Source organism: Oncorhynchus mykiss, chromosome 6 (assembly GCF_057628025.1).
Source record: "Oncorhynchus mykiss isolate SJ-2025 chromosome 6, ASM5762802v1, whole genome shotgun sequence".
Classification (NCBI taxonomy): domain Eukaryota; kingdom Metazoa; phylum Chordata; class Actinopteri; order Salmoniformes; family Salmonidae; genus Oncorhynchus; species Oncorhynchus mykiss.
Window position 1 is genome coordinate 23528091 of NC_143027.1, and position 24513 is coordinate 23552603.

At 43.9% G+C, this 24513-nt stretch overlaps 3 protein-coding genes across 6 annotated transcripts in view; all 3 read right to left on the minus strand.

Moving 5' to 3' along the window:
- Window positions 1-1270: 1270 nt before the first annotated feature.
- LOC110525016 (beta-crystallin B2) lies at window positions 1271-3982 on the minus strand. Its single transcript, XM_021604977.3, has 6 exons — window positions 3900-3982; window positions 3372-3453; window positions 2429-2547; window positions 2031-2163; window positions 1779-1921; window positions 1271-1616 (listed from the first exon to the last, which is right to left on the minus strand). The coding sequence occupies exons 2-6, from the start codon at window positions 3432-3434 to the stop codon at window positions 1439-1441; spliced, it is 636 nt and encodes a 211-aa protein (XP_021460652.1). The 5' UTR covers window positions 3435-3453; window positions 3900-3982; the 3' UTR covers window positions 1271-1438.
- An 11329-nt stretch (window positions 3983-15311) lies between these two features.
- On the minus strand, window positions 15312-18218 carry LOC110525017 (beta-crystallin B3). Its single transcript, XM_021604978.3, has 6 exons — window positions 18154-18218; window positions 17348-17448; window positions 16997-17115; window positions 16662-16794; window positions 15924-16066; window positions 15312-15719 (listed from the first exon to the last, which is right to left on the minus strand). The coding sequence occupies exons 2-6, from the start codon at window positions 17420-17422 to the stop codon at window positions 15470-15472; spliced, it is 720 nt and encodes a 239-aa protein (XP_021460653.1). The 5' UTR covers window positions 17423-17448; window positions 18154-18218; the 3' UTR covers window positions 15312-15469.
- Window positions 18219-18619: 401 nt separating this feature from the next.
- si:ch73-138n13.1 (uncharacterized) overlaps window positions 18620-24513 on the minus strand; it is a 37596-nt gene continuing 31702 nt past the window's right edge. For 3 of the 4 annotated variants that reach the window (XM_036979669.2, XM_036979670.2, XM_090237287.1), the window contains 7 exons: window positions 22995-23107; window positions 21688-21853; window positions 21433-21604; window positions 21079-21215; window positions 20824-20966; window positions 20618-20707; window positions 18620-20446 (listed from right to left, as the gene is read on the minus strand). In XM_036979669.2, the coding sequence (XP_036835564.2) occupies window positions 20632-20707; window positions 20824-20966; window positions 21079-21215; window positions 21433-21604; window positions 21688-21853; window positions 22995-23107 (807 nt within the window). In that variant the 3' untranslated portion in view covers window positions 18620-20446; window positions 20618-20631. The remainder of the gene's footprint in view (window positions 20447-20617; window positions 20708-20823; window positions 20967-21078; window positions 21216-21432; window positions 21605-21687; window positions 21854-22994; window positions 23108-24513) is intronic. The other variant, XM_036979673.2, reaches the window with a different exon arrangement.

Genomic DNA, 24513 nt, shown 5'->3' on the forward strand with positions numbered 1-24513 from the left:
AATGGCTGTTTGATGTATTTGATACCATTCCACTGATTCCGCTCCAGCCATTACCACGAGCCCATCCTCACCAATTAAGGTGCCACCAACCTCCTGTGCACTACACCCAACACTCATTAAAAACCCACTATTCCTGCACCATGCCAACGGCCAGGGAGGACGGGACAACACCACTCAATACACTCTGTAACGCTTCTGAAGTAAAATTTCGTATCCCCAAATACTTCTCTGCAGCTACCAACATGTCTTTTCTGGGATTTACGTTCCATTTCTGCTGTACTGTTGATAACCGTTGCTATGAATGCCAAGAAGACAACCTTACTGGAGCATATATCACTTGCTGGCATATCCCTCCATGTTGACACAGATTTACTACTGGATCCCGCACCCTTAACCCATCCTCCTCTACTTTCTTCACTGCCTCTGCACCACTCTGACTCTAACCACCTCAGCCTGCCTTTCTCGCACTGGACACTTCCGATCCCCAGCAACATGGGCACCCCTACAGTTGACACACAACTTTATCCACCGAATCTACACAATCTATCCCATGCCGCCCTGCAGACTTCCCACATCTTGAAATCTCCGTTCTACAAACTGCTGCGACATGACCATAAACATTGCACCTGAAACAGCCCAGTGGATTCGGCACAAAAGCTCTAACAAGCTATATCGTAACATGACTTTGTCGGGTAAAAACTCAAAAGAACTGACAGTGACTCCTCTGTTTCACCACACTCACCACCAGGATTGCGTCGCACCAAACGGTGGTCATCACAAACACCAATAATTTTCAACTTCAATTGCTCCATCTCCATACTACCCCAGAAATCACTCCTTTCAATGATGCCCTTTTCCTAATAGCAAAGCAAGAAACAGTGTGCAAAGCTATCATCAAGGCAAAGGGTGGTTACTTAAAGAGTCTCAAAAATAAAATATATTTTGATTTATTTAACACTTTTTTGGTTACTACATGATTTCATATGTTATTTCATAGTTTATGTATTCACTATTACTCTACATTGTAGAAAATAGTAAAAAAATAAAGAAAAACCCTTGAATGAATAGGTGTTCCAAAATGTTTGACCGGTAGTGTATTTAATACAATTAAAATTACTCATCATCCAATCACTCTTCCATCTACATATTTAGGTCTGAAACACGTTAGATGCTGTTGTCGCTCAGTAATTGAAAGGGTAACTGTCTGTTCAGATAAACAATACAGGAGGAAATGTGTATTGGTGAAAACACAGTTGAGTCACATGACCACTTGAAAGATAAGCAACAAGGATTTATTATTTTACTTTAAAGGATTGTGCTACTGAAACAATGGCAATAGGCATCAAAATGCAATTTTGAGGAGGTGATGGAGAGAGGGGTATGGGAAGGAGCAGGATTGTAGGGGTCAGGGCTTGGTGCAGGAAAGAGTCATATAAGCTTAGTTGGCGCCAGCGACAGGGTGAAAAGCTCCCCTCTGGTGCCACTGCATGTCTCGGATGCGCCTGACGGACTGGATCTGAGGGAACTGGGCACCAAACTCAGCACAGTCCTTGTATTCCCCCTTCTCAAACAGGTACTGATAGCCTCTGTAGCCAGGATACTGGTACCCCACCCAACTTGGTACACAACCAGTAAAGGTGTGAGAGTCAGGGAATGGGAGAGAAACAAATGAGAAAAGTATTTAGAGAAGAAAGCCATGGAGATAAGGCAATATGATATGGTAATGTTGGGGCAGATATTGCTGTAACAGAATTTATTCTGTTGGCGGACAGACTCACGTGCCACTCTGAACTCTGACAGAGGTGACCTTCTCTTGGTATCCATGTGAGTGGAAGCTGGGGACATCATCATCTATGATCTCGATCTTCTTCCCCGCGAAACTGGGGTTTTCATAAAGGACAATCTTGTGCTCCTGGCTGTCCTGTGAGGAGAATAGAAAACACACCATAAGAAACAGTCACAGAGAATCTTCAAAAAGGCTGAACAAAATGGCTGATTTGTGTTGTAGTAGAGAAGGTGTGCTGCGTTACCACTTTAATGGGGCGGAATGCAAAGATGTTGTCGCTACGTCTGCTGTTGGTCCAGGAATCCCAGCGAGGATACTCCCCCTTCTCAAACACATACTGTTCCCCTTTACAGTTAGCCTGCTCGTAACCCACCCATCTGAGGAAGCACAGACGAGTCAAGGTAAGGAGGGCACAAGGTGGTTGAGGGGGGAAGTGAAGGATGACAAAAACCAGATGGAAAGTGTATGAACATACTGTGCCTTGTGCACAATGCAGTGACTATATTTGTGTTACACACACCACTATCTAACTGCTATTGTTTTGGTCTCTATCTTTCTCTTTTGTTTAACTCTCACCCTCTGTCTCACGCGTACTCCCTCTCTTTCCCTCTCTCTATCCCACTATCTCTGAGCCACACTCACGGTCCACACAGCACCAGTATGGAGCCCACTTTCTCCACGCCTGCTTCCTGGAGGTCGTTACAGGGACCAGTCAGCTCATGGCAACGCCCCTGGAAGTTCTCCTGTTCATAGATGATCAACTGTGGAAGACAAGGAGAGACAACATGGATGTTTAGGTCTCCTTGCTATGCTCGGCCTGATGGCATCTTAAGTTGTACAGGGAAATTATGTAGAATACTGTGTAACTTTTGCCTCGAACAATCCCACAGTGTCTCATTGTCTTTGATCCACCGTTCTCCACCATTATCTATTCCTCTTGCTTTCCCTCCTCTACCTTGCCCTGCCCTCCTCTGCCCTGCCCTTCCTCTGCTCTGCCCTGCCATCCCTCCTCTGTCCTGCCCTGCCCTTCCTCAGTCCTGCCCTCCTCTGCCCTGCCCTTCCTCTGTCCTGCCCTCCTCTACCCTGCCCTTCCGCTGTCCTGCCCTCCTCTGTCTTGCCCTCCTCTGCCCTGCCCTTCCTCTGTCCTGCCCTCCTCTGCCCTGCCCTCCTCTGCCCTGCCCTTCCTCTGCCATGCCTTCCTCTGCTCTGCCCTGCCATTCCTCTGCTCTGCCCTGCCATTCCTCTACCCTGCCCTGCCCTCCTCTGTCCTGCCCTGCCCTTCCTCTGTCCTGCCCTGCCCTTCCTCTGTCCTGCCCTGCCCTTCCTCTGTCCTGCCCTCCTCTGCCCTGCCCTCCTCTGCCCTGCCCTTCCTCTGCCCTGCCTTCCTCTGCTCTGCCCTGCCATTCCTCTGCCCTGCCCTGCCCTCATCTGCCCTGCCCTCCTCTACCCTGCCCTCATCTGCCCTGCCCTCATCTGCCCTGCCCTCCTCTACCCTGCCCTCCTCTGCCCTGCCCTTCCTCTGCCCTGCCCTTCCTCTGCCCCTCCCCCCCCTCCCCCTCTCCCCCTCCCCCCCTCTCCCCCTCACCTTGAAAGCACTGGTGCCTGGCTGCTGCTGCTTGGATGCAGGGTTCTGGTGGTCTGTGGCCATAGTGAACAGGATGATGAAGCTGTACAGAGATAAAGGAGAAATTATGGAGCGCATAACATATATTTTTAGGGTCCAGTAGACTCATTGAAAAATGTTTATATTCCAATGGGTAGTTTACAGTTTGATAGGATATTGGAAAAAGTAATGAAACAATAGTGCCAGAAAATCTGCTGTTAAATTCTGCACAAAACTGATTCTCTCATGTATGTAAACAAAAGTCCCCACCCCTTTCCCTCCTTAAAAAATATTTGAGCAAAATGTGAAATTGACAGCAGTTCTCATATTAATCTATTTGTTGTAAGTTAAATAGTTTAATGTATGGTGAATGACAAAGAAGTATATTACCCAAACATGTTAAATGAATTAACTTCAAAGTGATTTTTGATTTTAAAGAAGTAGACAAAGTTGGATAAAAATAGTAATAAAATAAAATAATGTGGAGAGCGACGGTTGTGAATCTCTTACCAGTACCTGTCTGTGCCAGTGTGTTTGGGATGGCATGCTGGGCTCAATATATACGGCGCGCTCAGGGGTGGAAACTCTGCCAACACTCCTCTGTGTCCAAGCCACCATCCAGATCAGCATGCAATAGGCTGAGCAGACCGGACTGTGGGGTCACTGCTCTGCCTGGCCCCCCTTCTCACTCCCCCTCAAAGTTATTTCATTACTTGTCAATTTCATCCAGCCGGTCATTGTTCGATATCCACATGATTCAGCACAACCTGTGCCAAGAGTCCCACACTTACAATGAGAGCTGCCTGTATGCCTGGACCACCAGAGTGGGAGAGAGATAGGATGATAGAGAGGAGGGAGAGTGCCAAATTGATAGAAAGGGACTGATTTAACTCACAAAATCTAGTATATTTCGGTTTACTCTTACATAGGAATAATGGTAAACATAGTATTCAATTGGGTCGTTATTGGCAATGCTTTCTATTGGAGAGCATTTATTGTAAGTGCATGCAAGGTATAATATAACAGTTTTCCTATCATTGCCACATATGGAAGCTTACACATCCAGAGGTCATCTCTACTAAGCTGACAAAGATGTTGACATGCCAAGCTAACTTCCTGCTGCTGGCAGAAGAAGAGCAGAGTTGCACACCAATGTGAGCTGTCAACAAGAGAGCTTAGCGTTTCACTCATTGGATGCATTAACTGGAGTAGATCATTCTGTAAATTGGTAGAAGTAAATATAGTTGGATGGAGTAATTATAGTTGGTTGGAGTTAGAGGTGATGAACGTGGCACAGTAGTTAGATGGAGCAGGGGTAGGCCCGTGGTTGGAGGAATTAGAGATAGGCCTAGTGCACAGATAGAAGAACATGTGCTGTGAATAGAATCAAATGCATTGCATTGCACTGGATAAAGGTGGCTTAGGGTTAAGATTTTCGTGGTTGTATTGGAATGGGGAAATTAATAAAGCACAATGAGATATGTGGTTGAAATGTAGTTTATTAAATTGGAAAAGTACATTGGCACTCAAAGGTATATACACAACCCTTAGCCTGTATGGGCTGAATCCAAGATGGAGATCCTATGACATTGACCACCTACTTAAATCATTGCCCCCATTTCAATCTTCAACCTAGAATAACATTTGCATGGCAAGAAGGCAAAAGTAGACTAACCTTATGCAGGAAAATATGATGACACTCTTATTCATTACAAAACAAAAGGTAGCTAAATATAATAACAAGATGTAATAATTTGTCATTAGTGAGAAGAGCGAAAAAATGTATTTGTTTTATCTTTACACTCTAAAATAAATAAAAAATTGGCATCTATTTCCAAAAAGGAACACTGTTTATAACATACAGTAGAATTGAACAGGTTAACAGATGGATGAAGTGCAATGAAGTGTGTAGGCTATCACTGTAAATTGGCCTACTGTAGCCTAGTTTTCTTATTTTTTTCCTGAGTAGACATTGTTTCATAATTCTCAGGCAGTGTAGTAGCCTATATTTAGGTAAATGCAAAACATTATTGAATTCAAACGATCTGCTTACAGGTCCACAACAATTTGCAATTGTTTTTGTCTTTCAGAAACTTCAGATATGCTACAACAAATGTCAGTGCAAAAGAAAACATTCTGCCAAAACGGTTGATACTTTTTAAAATGTATTATTATGAACAAAAACAAACAAATACAAAACCAAAAAGATACAAAGAAAAGTACCTAAACAGACAAGGGGTATTACATATTGATTTCTGTTTTTATATCTTAAATAATATGATGAGGGGTTTGTTCTCTGCCCACTTCATTTTATGGACAAAGAATCTTCCATGAAAAATTCTGCCAACATCTCTGAAAACACTTGGTCAAGTACGCCATTGCTTTGTCCTTTAGATAGGCCTACTGAATTGGCCTAATTCCAATACTTTAAAAGAAAACAGAAAATAAGGGTGTCATTGTCACCATAAAAGGTGAATGATGGGCGTTTTTCAGGTGGAGTTATAATCTCATACAAAATTTCTGCATGCACCATTTCTGAAAAGTTTGCACATGTACAAAAATATTGAGATTTATAAACTTGGCACAGGCCATACATGTCATACAACTCTGCGTGCGTGGAAAAGCAAATTGTTGTTCAGTATTTTGTTTATCTTTAGATTGTTGGGTTTGCATGTCCTGCTTTGGTATATAGCTTTTCATAATACCCCAATTGGCACAAAATATCTATACTGGACAAAAATATATACACAACATGCAACAAATTCAAAGATTTTACTGAGTTACAGTTCATATAAGGAAATCAGTCAATTGAAAAAAATTCATTAGGCCCTAATCTATGGATTTCACCTAACTGGGCAGGGGTGCAGCCATGGATGGGCCTGGGAGGGCATAGGCCCACCCACTTGGCAGCAAGGCCCATCCACTGGGGAGCCAGGCCCAGCCAATCGGAATGAGTTCTTCCCCACAAAAAGGCTTTATTACAGAACGAGTTCCCCCCCATATAACGATCATGCTGTTTAATCAGCTTCGTGATATGCCACACCTGTCAGGTGGATGCATTATCTTGGTAAAGAAGAAATTATCACTAACAGGGATATAAACACATTTCTGCAAAAAAAGTTTGAGAAATAAGCTTATAATAAGATATATCTGTGATTTTTTATTTCAGCTCACGAAACATGGGACCAACACTTTACATGTTGCGTTTATATTTTTGTTCAGTGTACTTTCCAGCTTACAATACACTAGCAGATGTGTGTACTCATGGTCTAAAGTTAGCTGGGAGGTGAGCACATTCTCATATCAAGTTGCATTTTTTTAAATGCCAACTTTTGCATGACAACTGTCACCCACACTCATTGGGGTGTAGTTTGTATGTACAGTTGAAGTCGGAAGTTTACATACACTTAGGTTGGAGTCATTAAAACTTGTTTTTCAACCACTCCACACATTTCTTGTTAACAAACTATAGTTTTGGCAAGTCGGTTAGGACATCTACTTTGTGCATGACACAAGTCATTTTTCCAACAAGTTTACAGACATATTATTTCACGTATAATTCACAGTATTACAATTTCAGTGGGTCAGAACTTTACATACACTAAGTTCACTGTGCCTTTAAACAGCTTGGAAAATTTCAGAAAATGATGTCATGGCTTTAGAAGATTCTGATAGGATAATTGACATCATTTGAGTCAATTGGAGGTGTACCTGTGGATGTATTTCAAAGCCTACCTTAAAACTCAGTGCCTCTTTGCTTGACATCATGGGAAAATCAGAAGAAATCAGCCAAGACCTGATCATTTTTTGTGTAGACCTCCACATGTCTGGTCCATCCTTGGGAGCAATTTCAAAACGCCTGAAGGTACCACGTTCATCTGTAGACACAATAGTATGCAAGTATAAACACCATGGGACAACGCAGCCGTCATGCCGCTCAGGAAGGAGACACGTTCTGTCTCCTAGAGATTAACGTACTTTGGTGAGAAAGGTGCAAATCAATCCCAGAACAACAGTAAATGACCTTGTGAAGATGCTGGAGGAAACAGGTACAAAATTATCTATATCCACAGTAAAACGAGTCCTATATCGACATAACCTGAAAGGCCGCTCAGCAAGGAAGAAGCCACTGCTCCAAAACCAACATAAAAAAGCCAGACTACGATTTCCAACTGCACATGGGGACAAAGATCATACTTTTTGTAGAAACGTCCTCTGGTCTGATAAATCAAAAATATAACTTTGGCCAAAATGACCATTGTTATGTTTGGAGGAAAAAGGGGGAGGCTTGCAAGCCGAAGAACACTATCCCAAACGTGAAGCACGGGGATGGCAGCATCATTATGTGGGGGTGCTTTGCTGCAGGAGGGACTGGTGCACTTCACAAAATAGATGGCATCATGAGGCTGGAAAGGTATGTGGATATATTGAAGCAACATCTCAAGACATCAGTCAGTTAGTTAAAGTTAAAGTTTGGTCACAAATGGGTCTTCCAAATGGACAATGACCTCAAGCATACTTCCAAAGTTGTGGCAAAATGGCTTAAGGACAACAAAGTCGAGGTATTGGAGTGGCCATCACAAAGCCCTGACCTCAATCTTATAGAAAATTTGTGGGCAGAACTGAAAAAGAGTGTGCGAGCAAGGAGGCCTACAAACCTGACTCAATTACACCAGCTCTGTCAGGAGGAATGGGCCAAAATGCACCCAACTTATCGTGGAAAGCTTGTGGAAGGCTACCTGAAACGTTTGACCCAAGTTAAACAATTTAAAGGCAATGCTACCAAATACTAATTGAGTGTCTGTAAACTTCTGACCCACTGGGAATGTGATGAAAGAAAGAAAAGCTGAAATAAATCATTCTCTCTGCTATTATTCTGACATTTCACATTCTTACAGTGAAGTGGTGATCCTAACTGCCATAAGACAGGGAATTGTTTACTAGGATTAAATGTCAGAAATTGTGAAAAACTGAGTTTAAATGTATTTGGATAAGGTGTATGTAAACTTACGACTTCAACTGTATGCACTGTTTATAAATGAGGACACTGGTGTGCTTGATCTGCTTTGCAAGCATTCCCGGAAGTCTTGCGATGTTGGCCTATGGGTTTCGAAACTCTGCATGTTTTTTTTATAGATATTTTTATTATTTCACCAGGTAGGCCAGTTGAGAACAAGTTCTCATTTACAACTGCGACCTGGCCAAGATAAAGCAAAGCAGTGCAACAAAAACAAGAACACAGAGTTACACATAAAAAAACGTACAGTCAATAACACAACATTTAAATCTATGTACAGTGTGTGTAAATGTAGAAGAATAGGGGGAGGTAAGGCAATAAATAGGCTATGGAGGTGAAATAATAACAATTTATCATTAACACTGGAGTGATAGATGTGCAGATGATGATGTGCAGATGATTTTGTAAATGACATCGCCGAAGTCAAGGATCGGTAGGATAGTCAGTTTTATGAGGGTATGTTTGGCAGCATGAGTGAAGGATGATTTGTTACGAAATAGGAAGCCGATTCTAGATTTAATTTTGGATTGGAGATGCTTAATGTGAGTCTGGAAGGAGAGTTTATGGTCTAACCAGACACCTAGGTATTTGTAGTTGTCCACATATTCTAAGTCAGAACCATCCAGAGTAGTGATGCTAGTCGGGCAGGAGGGTGCGGGCAGCAATCGGTTGAAGAGTATGCACTTGGTTTTACTTGCATTTAAAGCAGTTGGGGGCCTCGGAAGGAGTGTTGTACGGCATTGAAGCTCGTTTAGAGGTTTGTTAGCACAGTGTCCAAAGAAGGGCCAGATGTATACAGAATGGTGTCGTCTGCGTAGAGGTGGATCAGAGAATCATCAGCAGCAAGAGCCACATCATTGATATATACAGAGAAAAGAGTCGGCCCGAGAATTGAACCCTGTGGCACCCCCATAGAGACTGTAATAGGTCCGGACAACATGCCCTCCGATTTGACACACTGAACTCTATCTGAGAAGTAATTGGTGAACCAGGCGAGGCAGGCATTTGAGAAGCCAAGGCTATTGAGTCTCCCGAAGAGAATGCGGTGATTGACAGAGTCAAAAGCCTTGGCCAGGTCGATGAAGACGGCTCCACAGTACTGTCTTTTATCGATGGTGGTTATGATATCGTTTAGGACCTTGGAAACCGGATTGCATAGCGGGAGAAGGTATGGTGGGATTCAAAATGGTCGGTGATCTGTTTGTTAACTTGTCTTTCAAAGATTTTAGAAAGGCAGGGCAGGATGCATATAGGTCTATAACAGTTTGGGTCTAGAGTTTCTCCCTGTTTGAAGGGGGATGACCGCGGCATCTTTCCAATCTTTAGGAATCTCAGACGATACGAAAAAGAGGTTGAATAGGGGTTGCAACAATTTCGTCAGAAAATTTTAGAAAGAGAGGGTCCCGATTGTTCAGCCCAGCTGATTTGTAGGGATCCAGATTTTGCAGCTCTTTCAGAACATCAGCTATCTGGATTTGGGTGAAGGAGAAACGGGGTGGGGGGGCTTGGGAAAGTTGCTGCAGGGGGTGCTGAGATGTTGGCCAGGGTAGGGGTAGCCAGGTGGAAAGCATGGCCAGCCGTAGAAAAATGCTTATTGAAATGATCGATTATTGTAGATTTATCAGTAGTTACAGTGTTTCCTAGCCCCAGTGCAGTGGGCAGCTGGGAGGAGGTGCTCTTGTTCTCTATGGACTTTACAGTGTCGATTAGAAAGGCCTGCTCGCTGAAGTGTTTTAGGGAGCGTTTGACAGATATGAAGGATGTTCGTTTGACCGCGGACCCATTACACACGCAGGCAATGAGGCAGTGATCGCTGAGATCCTGGTTGAAGACAGCAGAGGTGTATTTAGAGGGCAAGTTGGTCAGGATGATATCTAAGAGGGTGTCCATGGTTACGTATTTAGGGTTGTACCTGATAGGATCCTTGATAATTGGCAGCTTAGATTGTAGGACGGCCGGTGTGTTAAGCATATCCCAGTTTAGGTCACCTAACAGTACGAACTCTGAAGATAGATGGGGGGCGATCAATTCACATATGGTGTCCAGGGCGCAGCTGGGGGCTGAAGGGGGTCTATTAAAATTGGCAACGGTGTGAGACTTGTTTCTAGAAAGGTGGATTTTTAAAAGTAGAAGCTCGACTTGTTTGGACACAGACCTGGATAGTATGACAGAACTCTAAAGGCTATCTCTGCAGTAGATTACAACTCTGCCCCCTTTGGCAGTTCTATCTTGTCGGAAAATGTTATAGCCAGGATTCAGACACGGCTAGGAAATCCGGGTTGGTGGAGTGTGCTAAAGCAGTGAATAAAACAAACTTAGTGAGGAGGCTTCTAATGTTAACATTCATGAAACCAAGGCTTTTACGGTTACAGAAGTCAACAAATGAGAGCGCCTGGGGAATGGGAGTGGAGCTAGGGACTTCAGGGCCTGGGTTAACCTCCACATCACCAGAGGAACAGAGGAGGAGTAGGATAAGGGTACGGCTAAAGGGTAAAAGAACTGGTCGTCTAGTGTGTTTGGAACAGAGAGTAAAAGGAGCAGATTTCTGGGCGTGGAAGAATAGACTCAAGGCATAATGTACAGACAAGGGTATGGTAGGATGTGAATTACAGTGTATTGGTTACATGTATCGGTTACCAAAGTACAATGCATTCGGAAAGTATTGAGATCCCTTGATTTTTAAAAATGTTGTTACTTTACAGCTTTATTCTAAAACAAATTAAATCGTTTTTTTCCCTCATCAATCTACAAACAATACCTCATAATGACAAAGCAAAAACAGGTTCACAGCGATTACAGCCTTGAGTCTTCTTGGGCATGACTTTTCAAGCTTGGCACACCTGTATTTGGGGAGTTTCTCCCATTCTTCTCTGCAGATTCTCTCAAGCTCTGTCAGGTTGGATGGGGAGCGTCGCTGCACAATTATTTTCAGGTCTCTGCAGAGATGTTTGATTGGGTTCAAGTCCTGGCTGGGCCACTCAAGGACATTCAAGGCTGTGTGCTTAAGGTCTTTCTCCTGTTGGAAGGTGAACCTTTGCCCCAGTCTGAGGTCCTGAGCTCTCTGGAGCAGGTTTTCATCAATGATCTCTGTGTACTTTGCTCCGTTCATATTTCCCTCGATCCTGACTAATCTCCCAGTCCCTGCCGATGAAAACATCCCCACAGCATGATTCTGCCACCACCATGCTTCACCATAGGGATGGTGCCAGGTTTTCTCCAGACGTAACGCTTGGCATTCAGGCCAAAGAGTTCAATCTTGGTTTCATCAGACCAGAGAATCTTGTTTCTCATGTACTGAGAGTCCTTTAGGTGCCTTTTGGAAAACTGTCATGTGCCTTTTACTGAGGAGTGGCTTCCATCTGGCCACTCTACCATAAAGGCCTGATTGGTGGAGTGCTGCAGAGATGATTGTCCTTCTGAAAGGTTCTCCCATTTCCACAGAGAAACTCTGGAGCTCTGTCAGAGTGACTATCGGATGCACTGTATACTGTATACAGTTAGCACAGTCCCACAATATTATTGTTGTTGTGTGTAGGCCTAATCTAGGCCCAGGATTCAATCAGATCAGTGTTCACCAGTGATCTAAAAATAGCATAGTTTATCATTGCTTTGGTTTAGGTGGTGACAGAGGTATAACTGCGTTGGAGCTGTCCAATCCACAAGCGGCTCCTGGCGTTATACCTATGCAGACATTGCCATTGAAAGCACAGACATCGCATTAGTAAAAAATGCTGAGGAGCATACAGGATAATATTTCTATAAAGCCAACACTTTCTCGTTCTGGGAAGGGTGTAGTTTAGTGAATGACAACAAGAGCACCCACCCACCAATTTGGCAGCTCCAATGCAGTTACACATCCAACACACAAAAGCAATGAAAATATTTGCGATTGTCGTATACCGCTGAATAATCTGAACTAATCCTGGCCCTACTCTATCATAACACATTTCATACAGACATAACTATTATGAGATTTAATTGAACCTAAACATTTCACCATGAAGGCCATCAATACTCTCATAATACATGTTTATTTTTTCTCCACTGCATCAGGCGAATCTCAGAGAGCAGAAGAACACATCGATGCAGGCTTCACCTGACCAAGCTTCACCTGACCAAGCTTCAGAGAATGAGAAGACTGACCCAACTAAGGCACTGAGGTCTCCCCTCTATCAACATATAAGTGTAACACTCCCTGGTAAGTGTTTGACCATGATAGGACCCTTGTTAGGACCCTTGGGGCGGCAGGTAGCCTGGTGGTTAGAGCGGTGAGCCAGTAACCAAAAGGTTGCTGGATTGAATCCCTGAGTTGACAAGGTAAAACTCTGTTCTGCCTCTGAGCAAGACAGTTAACCCACTTTTTCCCGGTAGGCTGTCATTGTAAATAAGATTTTGTTCTTAACTGACTTGCCTAGTTAAATAAAGTTTAATTTAAAAAAAAAATGTCTGATTGATAGTGGATTTGTGGTTCTTAACCATTAAAATATGATATTAGGATGATAATAATAGTATATGAAGTAGAATAACTTTTGTCGATTACTTTCGTACAATCCCAGCCTCCAAGTATTTACCCCTCCTGTTTCCATCTTTGAGGTGCGTTGAAAAAAGATTGGAACTTGAGACATTATTCTTGGTGTGATTCAATTAAATGTATTCTCGTTTTTTTGACATAGGCTATTTACAGTTCCTTTGCGAAAGTATTCGGCCCCCTTGAACTTTGTGACCTTTTGCCACATTTCAGGCTTCAAACATAAAGATATAAAACTGTATTTTTTTTGTGAAGAATCAACAACAAGTGGGACACAATCATGAAGTGGAACGACATTTATTGGATATTTCAAACTTTTTTAACAAATCAAAAACTGAAAAATTGGGCGTGCAAAATTATTCAGCCCCTTTACTTTCAGTGCAGCAAACTCTCTCCAGAAGTTCAGTGAGGATCTCTGAATGATCCAATGTTGACCTAAATGACTAATGATGATAAATACAATCCACCTGTGTGTAATCAAGTCTCCGTATAAATGCACCTGCACTGTGATAGTCTCAGAGGTCCGTTAAAAGCGCAGAGAGCATCATGAAGAACAAGGAACACACCAGGCAGGTCCGAGATACTGTTGTGAAGAAGTTTAAAGCCGGATTTGGATACAAAAAGATTTCCCAAGCTTTAAACATCCCAAGGAGCACTGTGCAAGCGATAATATTGAAATGTAAGGAGTATCAGACCACTGCAAATCTACCAAGACCTGGCCGTCCCTCTAAACCTTCAGCTCATACAAGGAGAAGACTGATCAGAGATGCAGCCAAGAGGCCCATGATCACTCTGGATGAACTGCAGAGATCTACAGCTGAGGTGGGAGACTCTGTCCATAGGACAACAATCAGTCGTATATTGCACAAATCTGGCCTTTATGGAAGAGTGGCAAGAAGAAAGCCATTTCTTAAAGATATCCATAAAAAGTGTCGTTTAAAGTTTGCCACAAGCCACCTGGGAGACACACCAAACATGTGGAAGAAGGTGCTCTGGTCAGATGAAACCAAAATTGAACTTTTTGGCAACAATGCAAAACGTTATGTTTGGCGTAAAAGCAACACACCATCCCCACTGTCAAACATGGTGGTGGCAGCATCATGGTTTGGGCCTGCTTTTCTTCAGCAGGGACAGGGAAGATGGTTAAAATTGATGGGAAGATGGATGGAGCCAAATACAGGACCATTCTGGAAGAAAACCTGATGGAGTCTGCAAAAGACCTGAGACTGGGACGGAGATTTGTCTTCCAACAAGACAATGATCCAAAACATAAAGCAAAATCTACAATGGAATGGTTCAAAAATAAACATATCCAGGTGTTAGAATGGCCAAGTCAAAGTCCAGACCTGAATCCAATCGAGAATCTGTGGAAAGAACTGAAAACTGCTGTTCACAAATGCTCTCCATCCAACCTCACTGAGCTCGAGCTGTTTTGCAAGGAGGAATGGGAAAAAATGTCAGTCTCTCGATGTGCAAAACTGATAGAGACATACCCCAAGCGACTTACAGCTGTAATCGCAGCAAAAGGTGGCGCTACAAAGTATTAACTTAAGGGGGCTGAATAATTTTGCACTCCCAATTTTTCAGTTTTTGATTTGTTAAAAAAGTTTGAAATATCCAATAAATGTCGTTCCACTTCATGATTGTGTCCCACTTGTTGTTGATTCTTCACAAAAAAATACAGTTTTATATCTTTATGTTTGAAGCCTGAAATGTGGCAAAAGGTTGCAAAGTTCAAGGGGGCCGAATACTTTCGCAAGGCACTGTATCTTTTTTTATCAAGAGCATTTCACAACACAATTTCAAGACAGTGATGGCCAGCTGAGGAAATGTGGAGATAAGATGTAAATGAGATGATATGACATCAGCATGTCCAGAGAGACGTTGACCAAAGCTTTCTTCTAACATACCCTGTGTTGTTCATGCCAGAATTCCCCTGTCAACTGTCAGTAAGACTTAAACAGTATATCCCTCTATGACTTCAACCAAAGCTGTGGAAAACTAATGCAGAAATAAGACTTGAAGAGGCATTGATGTCAAAACTAATCTACGAGTCAGATTTGTAACTAAAGCCTACTGTTGAATTTGTATTTATATATGTTCTGTGTAATTTGGCAACAATAATCTACAGTAACATTGTTATTGTTGACTCAACCAACTCCACAGCTGACTAGGTTAGCGAAATTCCAGTAATTTCCCCCAAATTCCCAGGATTCTCAGAATGAGGAGGAAACATACAGGAAATCCAGAATCCTCCAACCAGCATTTCTTGAAAAACTGGGCATTTTTATAAAGTTACCAGAATGTTACAACCCTACACCTGACAAACCCAAGGATTTTAACAATAGTAACAGCACCAACAAACAAACACAATATATTTATGGTCAAACAAACTTTATTTGCCACTGAAACATATATAGCGCTTCTCCTCACTGAGCAGGAGCAGCATTTGCCATGGTTAGGGTGAGGCAGAGGGCAAGCACTGATGGTAGAAAGAGGCTCATGGAAGATGGGGGAAGTTGTTTAGAATCCTCTTCAGCTGGCCCCGGAGGCGGCAGGGGGTGCAGGGGGTGCGGGTGCTGGGGCAGGAGCGGGGTCAGGAGCTGGATCAGGGGAAGGAGCAGGGACGGTGAAACACCCCCTCTTGTGCCACTGCATGTCTCGCACACGTCGGACAGACTGGATCTGAGGTGCAGGGGCATCCCAGTCGTTCCAGTGCTTGAAGTCTCCACACTCAAACACGTACTGGCACCCCCTGTAGCCGGGGTACATGTAGCCGACCCATCTGCAACAAAGGAACAGAGAAGGAGTCCATGAGACAGGACCAAAATAGACGTCAGAATATGACAGCATAATTGACCATCTTTTAAAGGATTTCAGGAGAAAGACGAGAGATTAAGTGAGACATGAGAGAAACAGAACAAGGATGGAGAGAGAGAAAGCAAGTGAAAAAGGAAGAAAATGAGAGAGGGTGAAAGGGAGCTCTTACGTTCCGTTGAGGGCCTTGACACTCGCTACGCGATCTTGGAAACCATGTCCCCACAAACTGGGAACATCATCATCAACAATCTCCATCTTTCTACCAGTGAAGCCTGGGCTCTCAAACAGATGGAGCTTGTGTTCGGCACTATCCTAAAGAGGAGAAATTGAAATATGCACACACACAAACAGACTCACTTAGTGTTAAGATGTTTACTAAGAGCTGATTGTTGAGATAGACTGTGAGTGCTGAGATAGAGAGAGGCTTCAGGTAATCAGTGAGCATTCAGATAGCCAATGAGAGCCGTCTGCTGAGGTGACAAATTACTTTTGAGATGAACATGGAGTTCTGCAATGGATAAAGAGTGTTGAGATAATCTGTGAGTGTTGAGATAAATGAGAGTACTGAGATGCTCAGAGAATATTTGTTTTTTAGTATAATTTAAAAAATATATAATTTATTTTTATAAAGTGTAGATCAGCTTTAACATTGTAGATAGATTGTGGCTCAGAGAATGTTGATAGAGATAGGTAGGGAATGCAGGATGGTGAGATGGTAAACGTGCTAACATGGTCAGTGAGTATGTTGACATTTCTGTCATTTAGCAGACGCTCTTATCCAGAGTGCATATATTTTCATATCGGTACCCCTGTGGGAATCAAACCCACAACCTTGGCATTGCAAGCACCATGCTCTACCAACTGTGCTACACGGGGTATGTTTAGACGTTGTTTGAGTGCTACCCACCACTTTGAGAGGCCGCATGGACCAGAAGGAGTAGCTGTACTGGCTGTTGGTCCAGGTGTCCCAGCGTGGATACTCGCCTTTCTCCAGAACAAACTGCTCACCTGCAAACCCCTGGCGGTCATACCCCACCCATCTGACAGGAGAGAGGACAAGAACGAGGCTGAGTTAGAATATCTCTCCTCAGCATGTATGACGTTGTATTTGGCCATATGTGGTAACAGATATACAGTATAAAAAATTTAAAAAGTTGACACTAAACCTGAACCTGAAAATATATATTCTGTATGTGTAAGAATATGACAGTCTGTGAATGACACCAATGCACCAGAACTCACGGGCCAGACTCAACCAGCATAGAGCCCACCTTCTCCAGGCCCTTCTCTGAAACATCTTTACACTCAGTAGAAAACTCAGCCTTGCGGCCCTGGAAATTCTCAAACTCAAACAGCACCACCTGGATCAGAGAGAGGAGGAGAGACAGAGAGGGGAAAGAGGAGGAAAGATACTAATATTGAGAAAGTCAAGCTTACAGTATAAAGAGAGGAAATATATGGGGGACTAAGGAAGAGGGTTTATAGAGAAGTGGGAAATTAGAGAAGTGGGCGAAGGAGAGAAAAATAAATGAAGAGAAACATCACAAGAGAGAAATAGACAGATAACAGATGGGGAGAGGGAGGATACAGTACCTTGTAAGTGGCTCCTGCTCCACCCTGGCTCTTCCCTGCAGCCATTTGCTCAGGGGCGCTCTGCTGCTCCGACATCCTCCTGGTCCACTGGTTACTCCTCTCTAAGGAGCACAATCAGGAGAGAGACAGAGAAAAGAGAAACACAGACACCATGATGACATTCATTTCACAATGATGACCATCAGTCCTCTCAGTAGCAATGGATCCTTTTACTCCTTTGAATCAGCCAAGATTTGCATCCACTTCAGAGAGCAGAAGAGCCCATTGGTGCAGACGTAACCTGAGCTGAGAATGAGGACCTGAGGGGCTGTATTCTACACTTTTCTATCTCCAGGAAAAACCCCTGGGGCCAGGAGTTTTTCCTGGCCGTAGGCTATAACTAGGGCCGAGAGTCATCCCCCTATGAACATGTTATTCTCATACTCTAATGTGCAACCTTTCAAATCAGTGATTCCACATTTCGCTGTCTATCATGTCCAACTCTGCAAGCCTCAGTCTGTATCATAACCAGTTCTGCACCCCCTTGACTCAAACTTATCACTACAAACACATTCCATAATACTCTATTCTGCAAACTCCTCACTTGCTCAATCATATATTTTACTGCAAACATTGAAGCATACCAAATTATATCTTTACCAACTCTAAAAATACTACACTATCATTCCTATCCCCCCACCCCATCCAACCTCTCCTTCTGTCAACAATCATGACTGTGGGGTCTCCTTTACTTTTCATGTAAAATCAGTTTCAAAGTTCAATTAAAACCTTGTTAATCCTGCTGTGCAGAACCAAGCTGGTTTTACCTGGATATGCCTGCTGTGTATTGATAGCCTCTCTCTCTCTGTGCCACTTGGTGTTTGGGGTTGAGCCGTTGGAGGGCAGTGGCAGGGGGGGTATTTATGGTTTATTTCTGGCCACAACAGCAGAAAAGGGGGAGCTGTTGATACAGCAAGTCTGTCGCTGACATTGTGTCCATAACGCTACCTCTCAATATGCAGCTGTGTTGGCACACGCTACCCTGCCCGTCCGCCTGGCTGCCAGTGAGTGGTATGTGTGGGGTATATGGAGAGGGAGCCAAGAGGATTCAGCAAACATCCCCACTCAGCACAAACTGGTAGACACGCTCACACACACACACTAATCACACCTAGCAGTCTAAACATCACCTAACCACCTCACACCACTCTGACCAATAAAGGGTTAATCACTTAACTGAAATGAGTGTAATGCAGAAGTAATATTTAGCCCAATAATGACAAAATCAGAAGCTTAACGCAGTACATTTTATTAAGAATTTACACTTTTGAACAACGGCCTTACAACAGTGCAATATACATTTTACTTTCAAATAAAACGAGAAAGAGAAAAAATAATGACAAAGTCAAACGCCATGGACAGACACCAAAGGGACAACTCTAAAAATTCCCTCAAAACATTCACTTGCATTAGCGTTCCAACGTCTGTCTACGAAAATGTGGAATGCGGTCAGTGCTGTAGTGGAAGTAGTGGGACAGTGGAGCATGGCTAACATGGTCAGGGGAATGGCCTAAGTCAGCTCAAACAAGCCCTAAAACAACTGGTGCAAATAGTCCAAGTCACGTGCAGAAGAAAAGGGTAAATTACCACCCTCATCTCAAAACAATATACTTCACTTGCATTCCCCACTGGGGTAGTGGAAGCCGTACTCCTACCATTCCACTATACATCCACACCGCTGCACCGACCATGTGCACAATGGGACCATTACAGTTGTGGATGAAGCCATGATATCCAGACTGTGATCGTACCACTGCTACTTGGTGTGGCCATTCAGTTAAGTGTCTGAGTAAAGCATGATGAAAAGGACCAGAGACTGTGCATGCACATCCTTTTCCAAACAATGATGGGACAATGCACGTGAGGTCACTAAATGTGAGATGTGTTGCAGACATGCTGGTAAAACAGAAACCAGGAAGTGCACATTGAATGTATGGCTCATTGGTAACATGTACATTTTCCTTGCAATCCTTACTCACTCATCCATCAGTATTACACACACAATCATTTGATCTTTCACTGAAGAGGTAAGTGGAGGTGAAGGGAGGAAGAACAGGCTGATTAGTGTTCATGCGTGCATGTGTGTGTGTGTGCGCGCATGTAATTGAGATGGAGGTAGATTTCCATTGTGATTAACCCTTCCCCTCCCCTTTTCCACCAGTAGAAACAGATTCAGACATGATTGAAAAAACAGCGAACACAAAGCATTCCTCTTTAGCCATAAGTTTAAAGGGACTGCATGATGTCAACACAACAGATTCTCAGTTAGTTCATGACATCAGTCACTGAGTGGCTCAGAGGAATGGGGTTGGGGGCCTCTGCTGTAGTGATGCTTTAAATGCTCTCCATACAAACCCAGCACTCTTGACATGTTATGATTCAGCTTTCAAATGAGCAACAATACAAATATAACATTTCATGATTACAGATACCATATTTATTAGTAACACATAATACACCCTGGCTGCCCATTAGTTCAGCAGTGTTTTGTTCTCTATGTTCCATGACAAAAAATAAAATCTGAAATATTTTCCAACGCTCCTCCACTGACAGATACAGTTAACACATAGACTAACCTGAAAATGATATTTAAAAAGAGAAAACAAAATAAAAAGATGTCTTGTGGAGGTGCTATACTGTCCTCCAGCTTATTGAAGCACTTCCAGGTTAAGAGGCATGTGGTCCCACAAGTTAACCAATAATGAAATACAACACAACCTGACAGGAGAGAATGGGATCCCCCCCCCCTTCCGTAGTCTCCCCTGTCATGTGAGAGGGTAAAGTGGCTTTATGCAAAGACCCCCCTGACATAGGAGGTGGAGGAGCAAGCAGTGAACTGGACGCTCTGAGCAGAGCAGCCCCTTGCTCGTTTCATCCATAAGACCGAGGTTGTCTGTAAGAAGGCACCATGCACATGGATTTGAGCCAGGCAGGAAGAGAACAGAGAAAAGAAACAAACAGATGACGAATTACAATGTCAGCAGCAGAATTCCCATTTTCTCAGGGTCCAAGGTTAAGGCTACTGTCCGATTCTCCACCAGATTCTTCAGTTAAGGCAACCTACAGAGAGACGATACAAACCATCAGCATTTTAGGGTTACGTATTAGCAAAACAGACACTAGAATATTGTCTAATTATGAAACGGTGGTAAAATGGCAGGTTTATTGCATACAACACCCTATGATAAAGAATGATTCATAATGAGGAACTTTTGTGAGAAGAGAGCTCACTTGATCATTCACACTTAGCTGTCATTTTCATACTGACTCAAGCGCTTCTTGGACTTCAGCTCTCTCAGCCACTGTGGTGAGGCCGCTTCACTAAGAGAGACAGACATTTCAACGGGTAAATATTTCTGTTCCAACTATCAACAATCCCTGTTTTGGGTTATTAGATCCAGGCTGAACAGAGGGAAGAGACAGGGTCTCTATCTTACCCATTTTCTTTCCCTCCGGAGGGGGGCAGCACACGGGACGCCCGGGGAAGGAAGGGGGATTTAGGAGAACGGGATAACTGGGAGGGAGAAGTGGAGGGTCCCTCTGTCTGATTGTCAGAGTCGCTTCTCTTCTTGAGCTGGGCCTGCCAAACAGAGGGAGAAACCAGCAGGAAAACAAAAGCATTTCTCAGAACAGTATGAGTGACAACATTACACTCCTGGTCAACTCTGTCTGTTTCTCTTGGGGAGCCTCACCATGAGGGCAGACGGGTCCATCCCAGGGAAGAGGGCGACTCTCTGGGGCTGGGAGGAGGCAGCAGCAGAGTGGGGGTCTGCTCCTCTCGCCTGCTCCTCAGAGTCTGAGTCCTTCTTGGAAGACTCCACTTTGTCCTCTGTAGAGGACAACACACCTCTGAGTACATCATTTCACAATCAAAACAAATAGGTTATTCAGAAGTCTAACAGATCTTTGACCATCTAAGTCACATCTCCAGTCTCACTGGTGGAATCAAGTCCGCTCAATCCATAGTAGAAGGTATGCAGCAGAACAAGGTAGTGGATGGAGATATGGCTGAGGGGGTCTACATGAGAGCAGAGTCCAAGGCTGACCTGTAGAGTCTCGAGAGCGCCAGTCCTCAGTAGGCGTGGCCTGTCCCTCTGGGTGTACAGACAGAGCAGCAGTCTGACGAGAGACCCTGGAGGGGCGTGAACGTGGCCCCCGCATCTTACTCAACTGCACCCTGGAGCGCAGAGCACTGGAGTCCAGTAGGCTGGTGGAGGCCTGGAGAGAAACACAAAGCAAATCTGTGGAAACAAAAAAACTATGACTTCTACGTCTTTTTAAAAAGGTGAAGTCCGCCTTACCTCAGGGAAGGGGAGTGGTTGTATCTCGGGCTGGGCAGAGAAGCCGTCTGGAGTGTCGAGGTCACTGGGCGGGGTGTGGACATGTTCCCCTGGCGTGTAAAGTGGAGTGGGTTTCCTAGGGGACTGACTGGGGTGGCTGTCTGAGGTGGGCGTGGCAGGAGTCAGGCTACAGGAAGGACAGACAGGAACAAACAGAAGAGTACTTTAGGCTACCTTCCTAAAACTACACTACAGTCTGTTAAATGCATGCATTGGCAATGAGAGAACAATGTGACAGGTACTGTGTCTACTAGCTCTGTGATCGAGTAATATTCTCCTGTCTGGGTTTACTGTAGGAGCATCACATTTCATAGAGGATGCATGTGCATGACGACAAAGAGGCAGACTCACGCTCCACTTTATTTCACAATGGGGGACGTAAACAGTGGCGAGTCCCCTACTGTACACTATCATACTAGCTCCAAATCATCCCTGAGGTGATTCATTTGAATTACATTAAAATGACCCACTATCTGTTGACAGTCCCTTATATCGTATCTTTATCTGAAACTACTACAGCATCCAGTCATTTCTACTAAACATTATCCAGATGTGTTGCTGTGATACCATCTCCTAGCCACAGGAGGTCAGTGATAGACCAGCCTACTGAGAGAGGCCATTTTGAGTGCTGGCGTAAACCAGGTTTCAGTGAGCTGCTGCTCCTTGACCACAATGTGTCAGGAGTGCTGAGATTCTACTGTATCTGTACAGGAAGTACCTATAGATACCATAGTATGTTGATTTATTTCAACATCAGTAACAGTCTCTGCCTTGGAGGAGATGCTTGTGGGTGTTGTATGTTGTAAAAAAGGTTGAGATGATTATTAGCCATAATGGTGGGACAGCAGAGAATGCACTGCCTGCGGCTAATCCTCCACTCTGCCACATCTAGCTGACCCAATGCGGCTCTGTGACTTTGTCTTAAGGTCAATGCTGCTCCAGGAGAAGAGACGATAGAGCACACCTCTCCCTTTAGCTGCATCCATTCAAAACTACTTATTAATCCGGGGGGGGGGGGGGGGGGGGGGGGGTGTTAAATTGCAGATCAAATGGTTGAGGATTGTATATTTAGAGGGAGAAGTGACTGGGAGGCATTCGGTACTAGGGATGTTGAGATGTCTTGATATCAGGGTAAAGCCTCATGGGAAATTAGTAATCATAGAGGAATGAGGATCAACATATTTAGTAACCAAAAACACATCCTGTTTCATAGGAGCCACACCTGTGATGGGTTGTGTGTGTGTGTATATATATATATATATATTCACCTATCATCAGTGTGCAGTCCTGTCTCCCAGGTCCCGTACTGACTGTCCGTCTCATGGACCAGTGTGTCCATGCCCCTCCCCTCCTCACCGTCCACATTCTGCTTCAACTGCTCCTGAGAGAGAGCGAGATGGACAGGGAGAAAATGACAAGTCAGACCCCTTCCCCTTTTTGTTATGTTACAGCCTTATTCTAAAGGGGAGAAGAAGAAAAATCCCTCATTAATCTACACAAAATACCTCATTATTAAAAAAATATATATATATTTTTTATTTTACCTTTATTTAACTAGGCAAGTCAGTTAAGAACAAATTCTTATTTTCAATGACGGCCTAGGAACAGTGGGTTAACTGCCTGTTCAGGGGCAGAACGACAGATTTGTACCTTGTCAGCTCGGGGGTTTGAACTTGCAACCTTCCGGTTACTAGTCCAATAATGAAAATAAGTTCAGAAATGTTTGCAAATTATATTTTAAAAAGTAATTTCTATTTGCATAACTATTCAGACCCTTTGCTACGGGACTCAAAATAGAGCTCAAGTGCATCCTGTTTCCATTGATCATCCTTGAGATGTATCTGCAACTTGATTGGAGTCCACCTGTGGTAAATTCAATTTAAAAATTTGAAAGGTTTGGAAAGGCACACACCTGTCTATAAAAGGTCCCACAGTTCAGTGCATGTCAGAACAAAAACCAAGCCAATTCAAAGGAATTGTCCGTAGAGATTCGAGACAGGATTGTGTTGAGGCACAGATCTGGGGAAGGGTACCAAAAACAATCTGCAGCATTGAAGGTACACAAGAACACAGTGCCCTCCATCATTCTTAAATGGAAGAAGTTTGGAACCCCCAAGACTCTTCCTGGAGCTGGCCCCCCGGCCAAACTGAGCAATCGGGAGAGAAGGGTCTTGGTCAGGGAGGTGACCAAGAACCTGAAAGTCACTCTGAAAGAGCACCAGAGTTCCTCTGTGGAGTTGGGAGAACCTTCCAGAAGGACAACCAACTCTACAGCGCTCCACTAATCAGGCCTTTATGGTAGAGTGGCACATGACAGCCCGCTTGGAGTTTGCCAAAAGGCACCTAAAGGACTCACAGATCATGAGAAACAAGATTCTCTGGTCTGATGAAATCAAGATTGAACTCTTTGGCCTGAATGCCAAGCATAATTTCTGGAGGGAAGGTGAAGCATGGTGGCGGCAGCATTATGCTGTGGGGATGTTTTTCAGCGGCAGGGACTGAGAGACTAGTCAGAATTGAGGGAAAGATGAACGGAGCAAAGTACAGAGAGATCCTTGATGAAAACCTGTTCCAGAGTGCTCAGGACCTCAGACTGGGGTGAAGGTTCACCTTCCAACAGGACAACGACCCTAAGCAAACAGCCAAGACAACGCAGGAGTGGCTCCTAGACAAGTCTCTAAATGTCCTTGAGTGGCCCAGCCAGAGCCCGGACTTGAAACCGATCGAACATCTCTCGAGAGACCTGAAAATAGCTGTGCAGTGACGCTCCCCGTCCAACCTGACAGA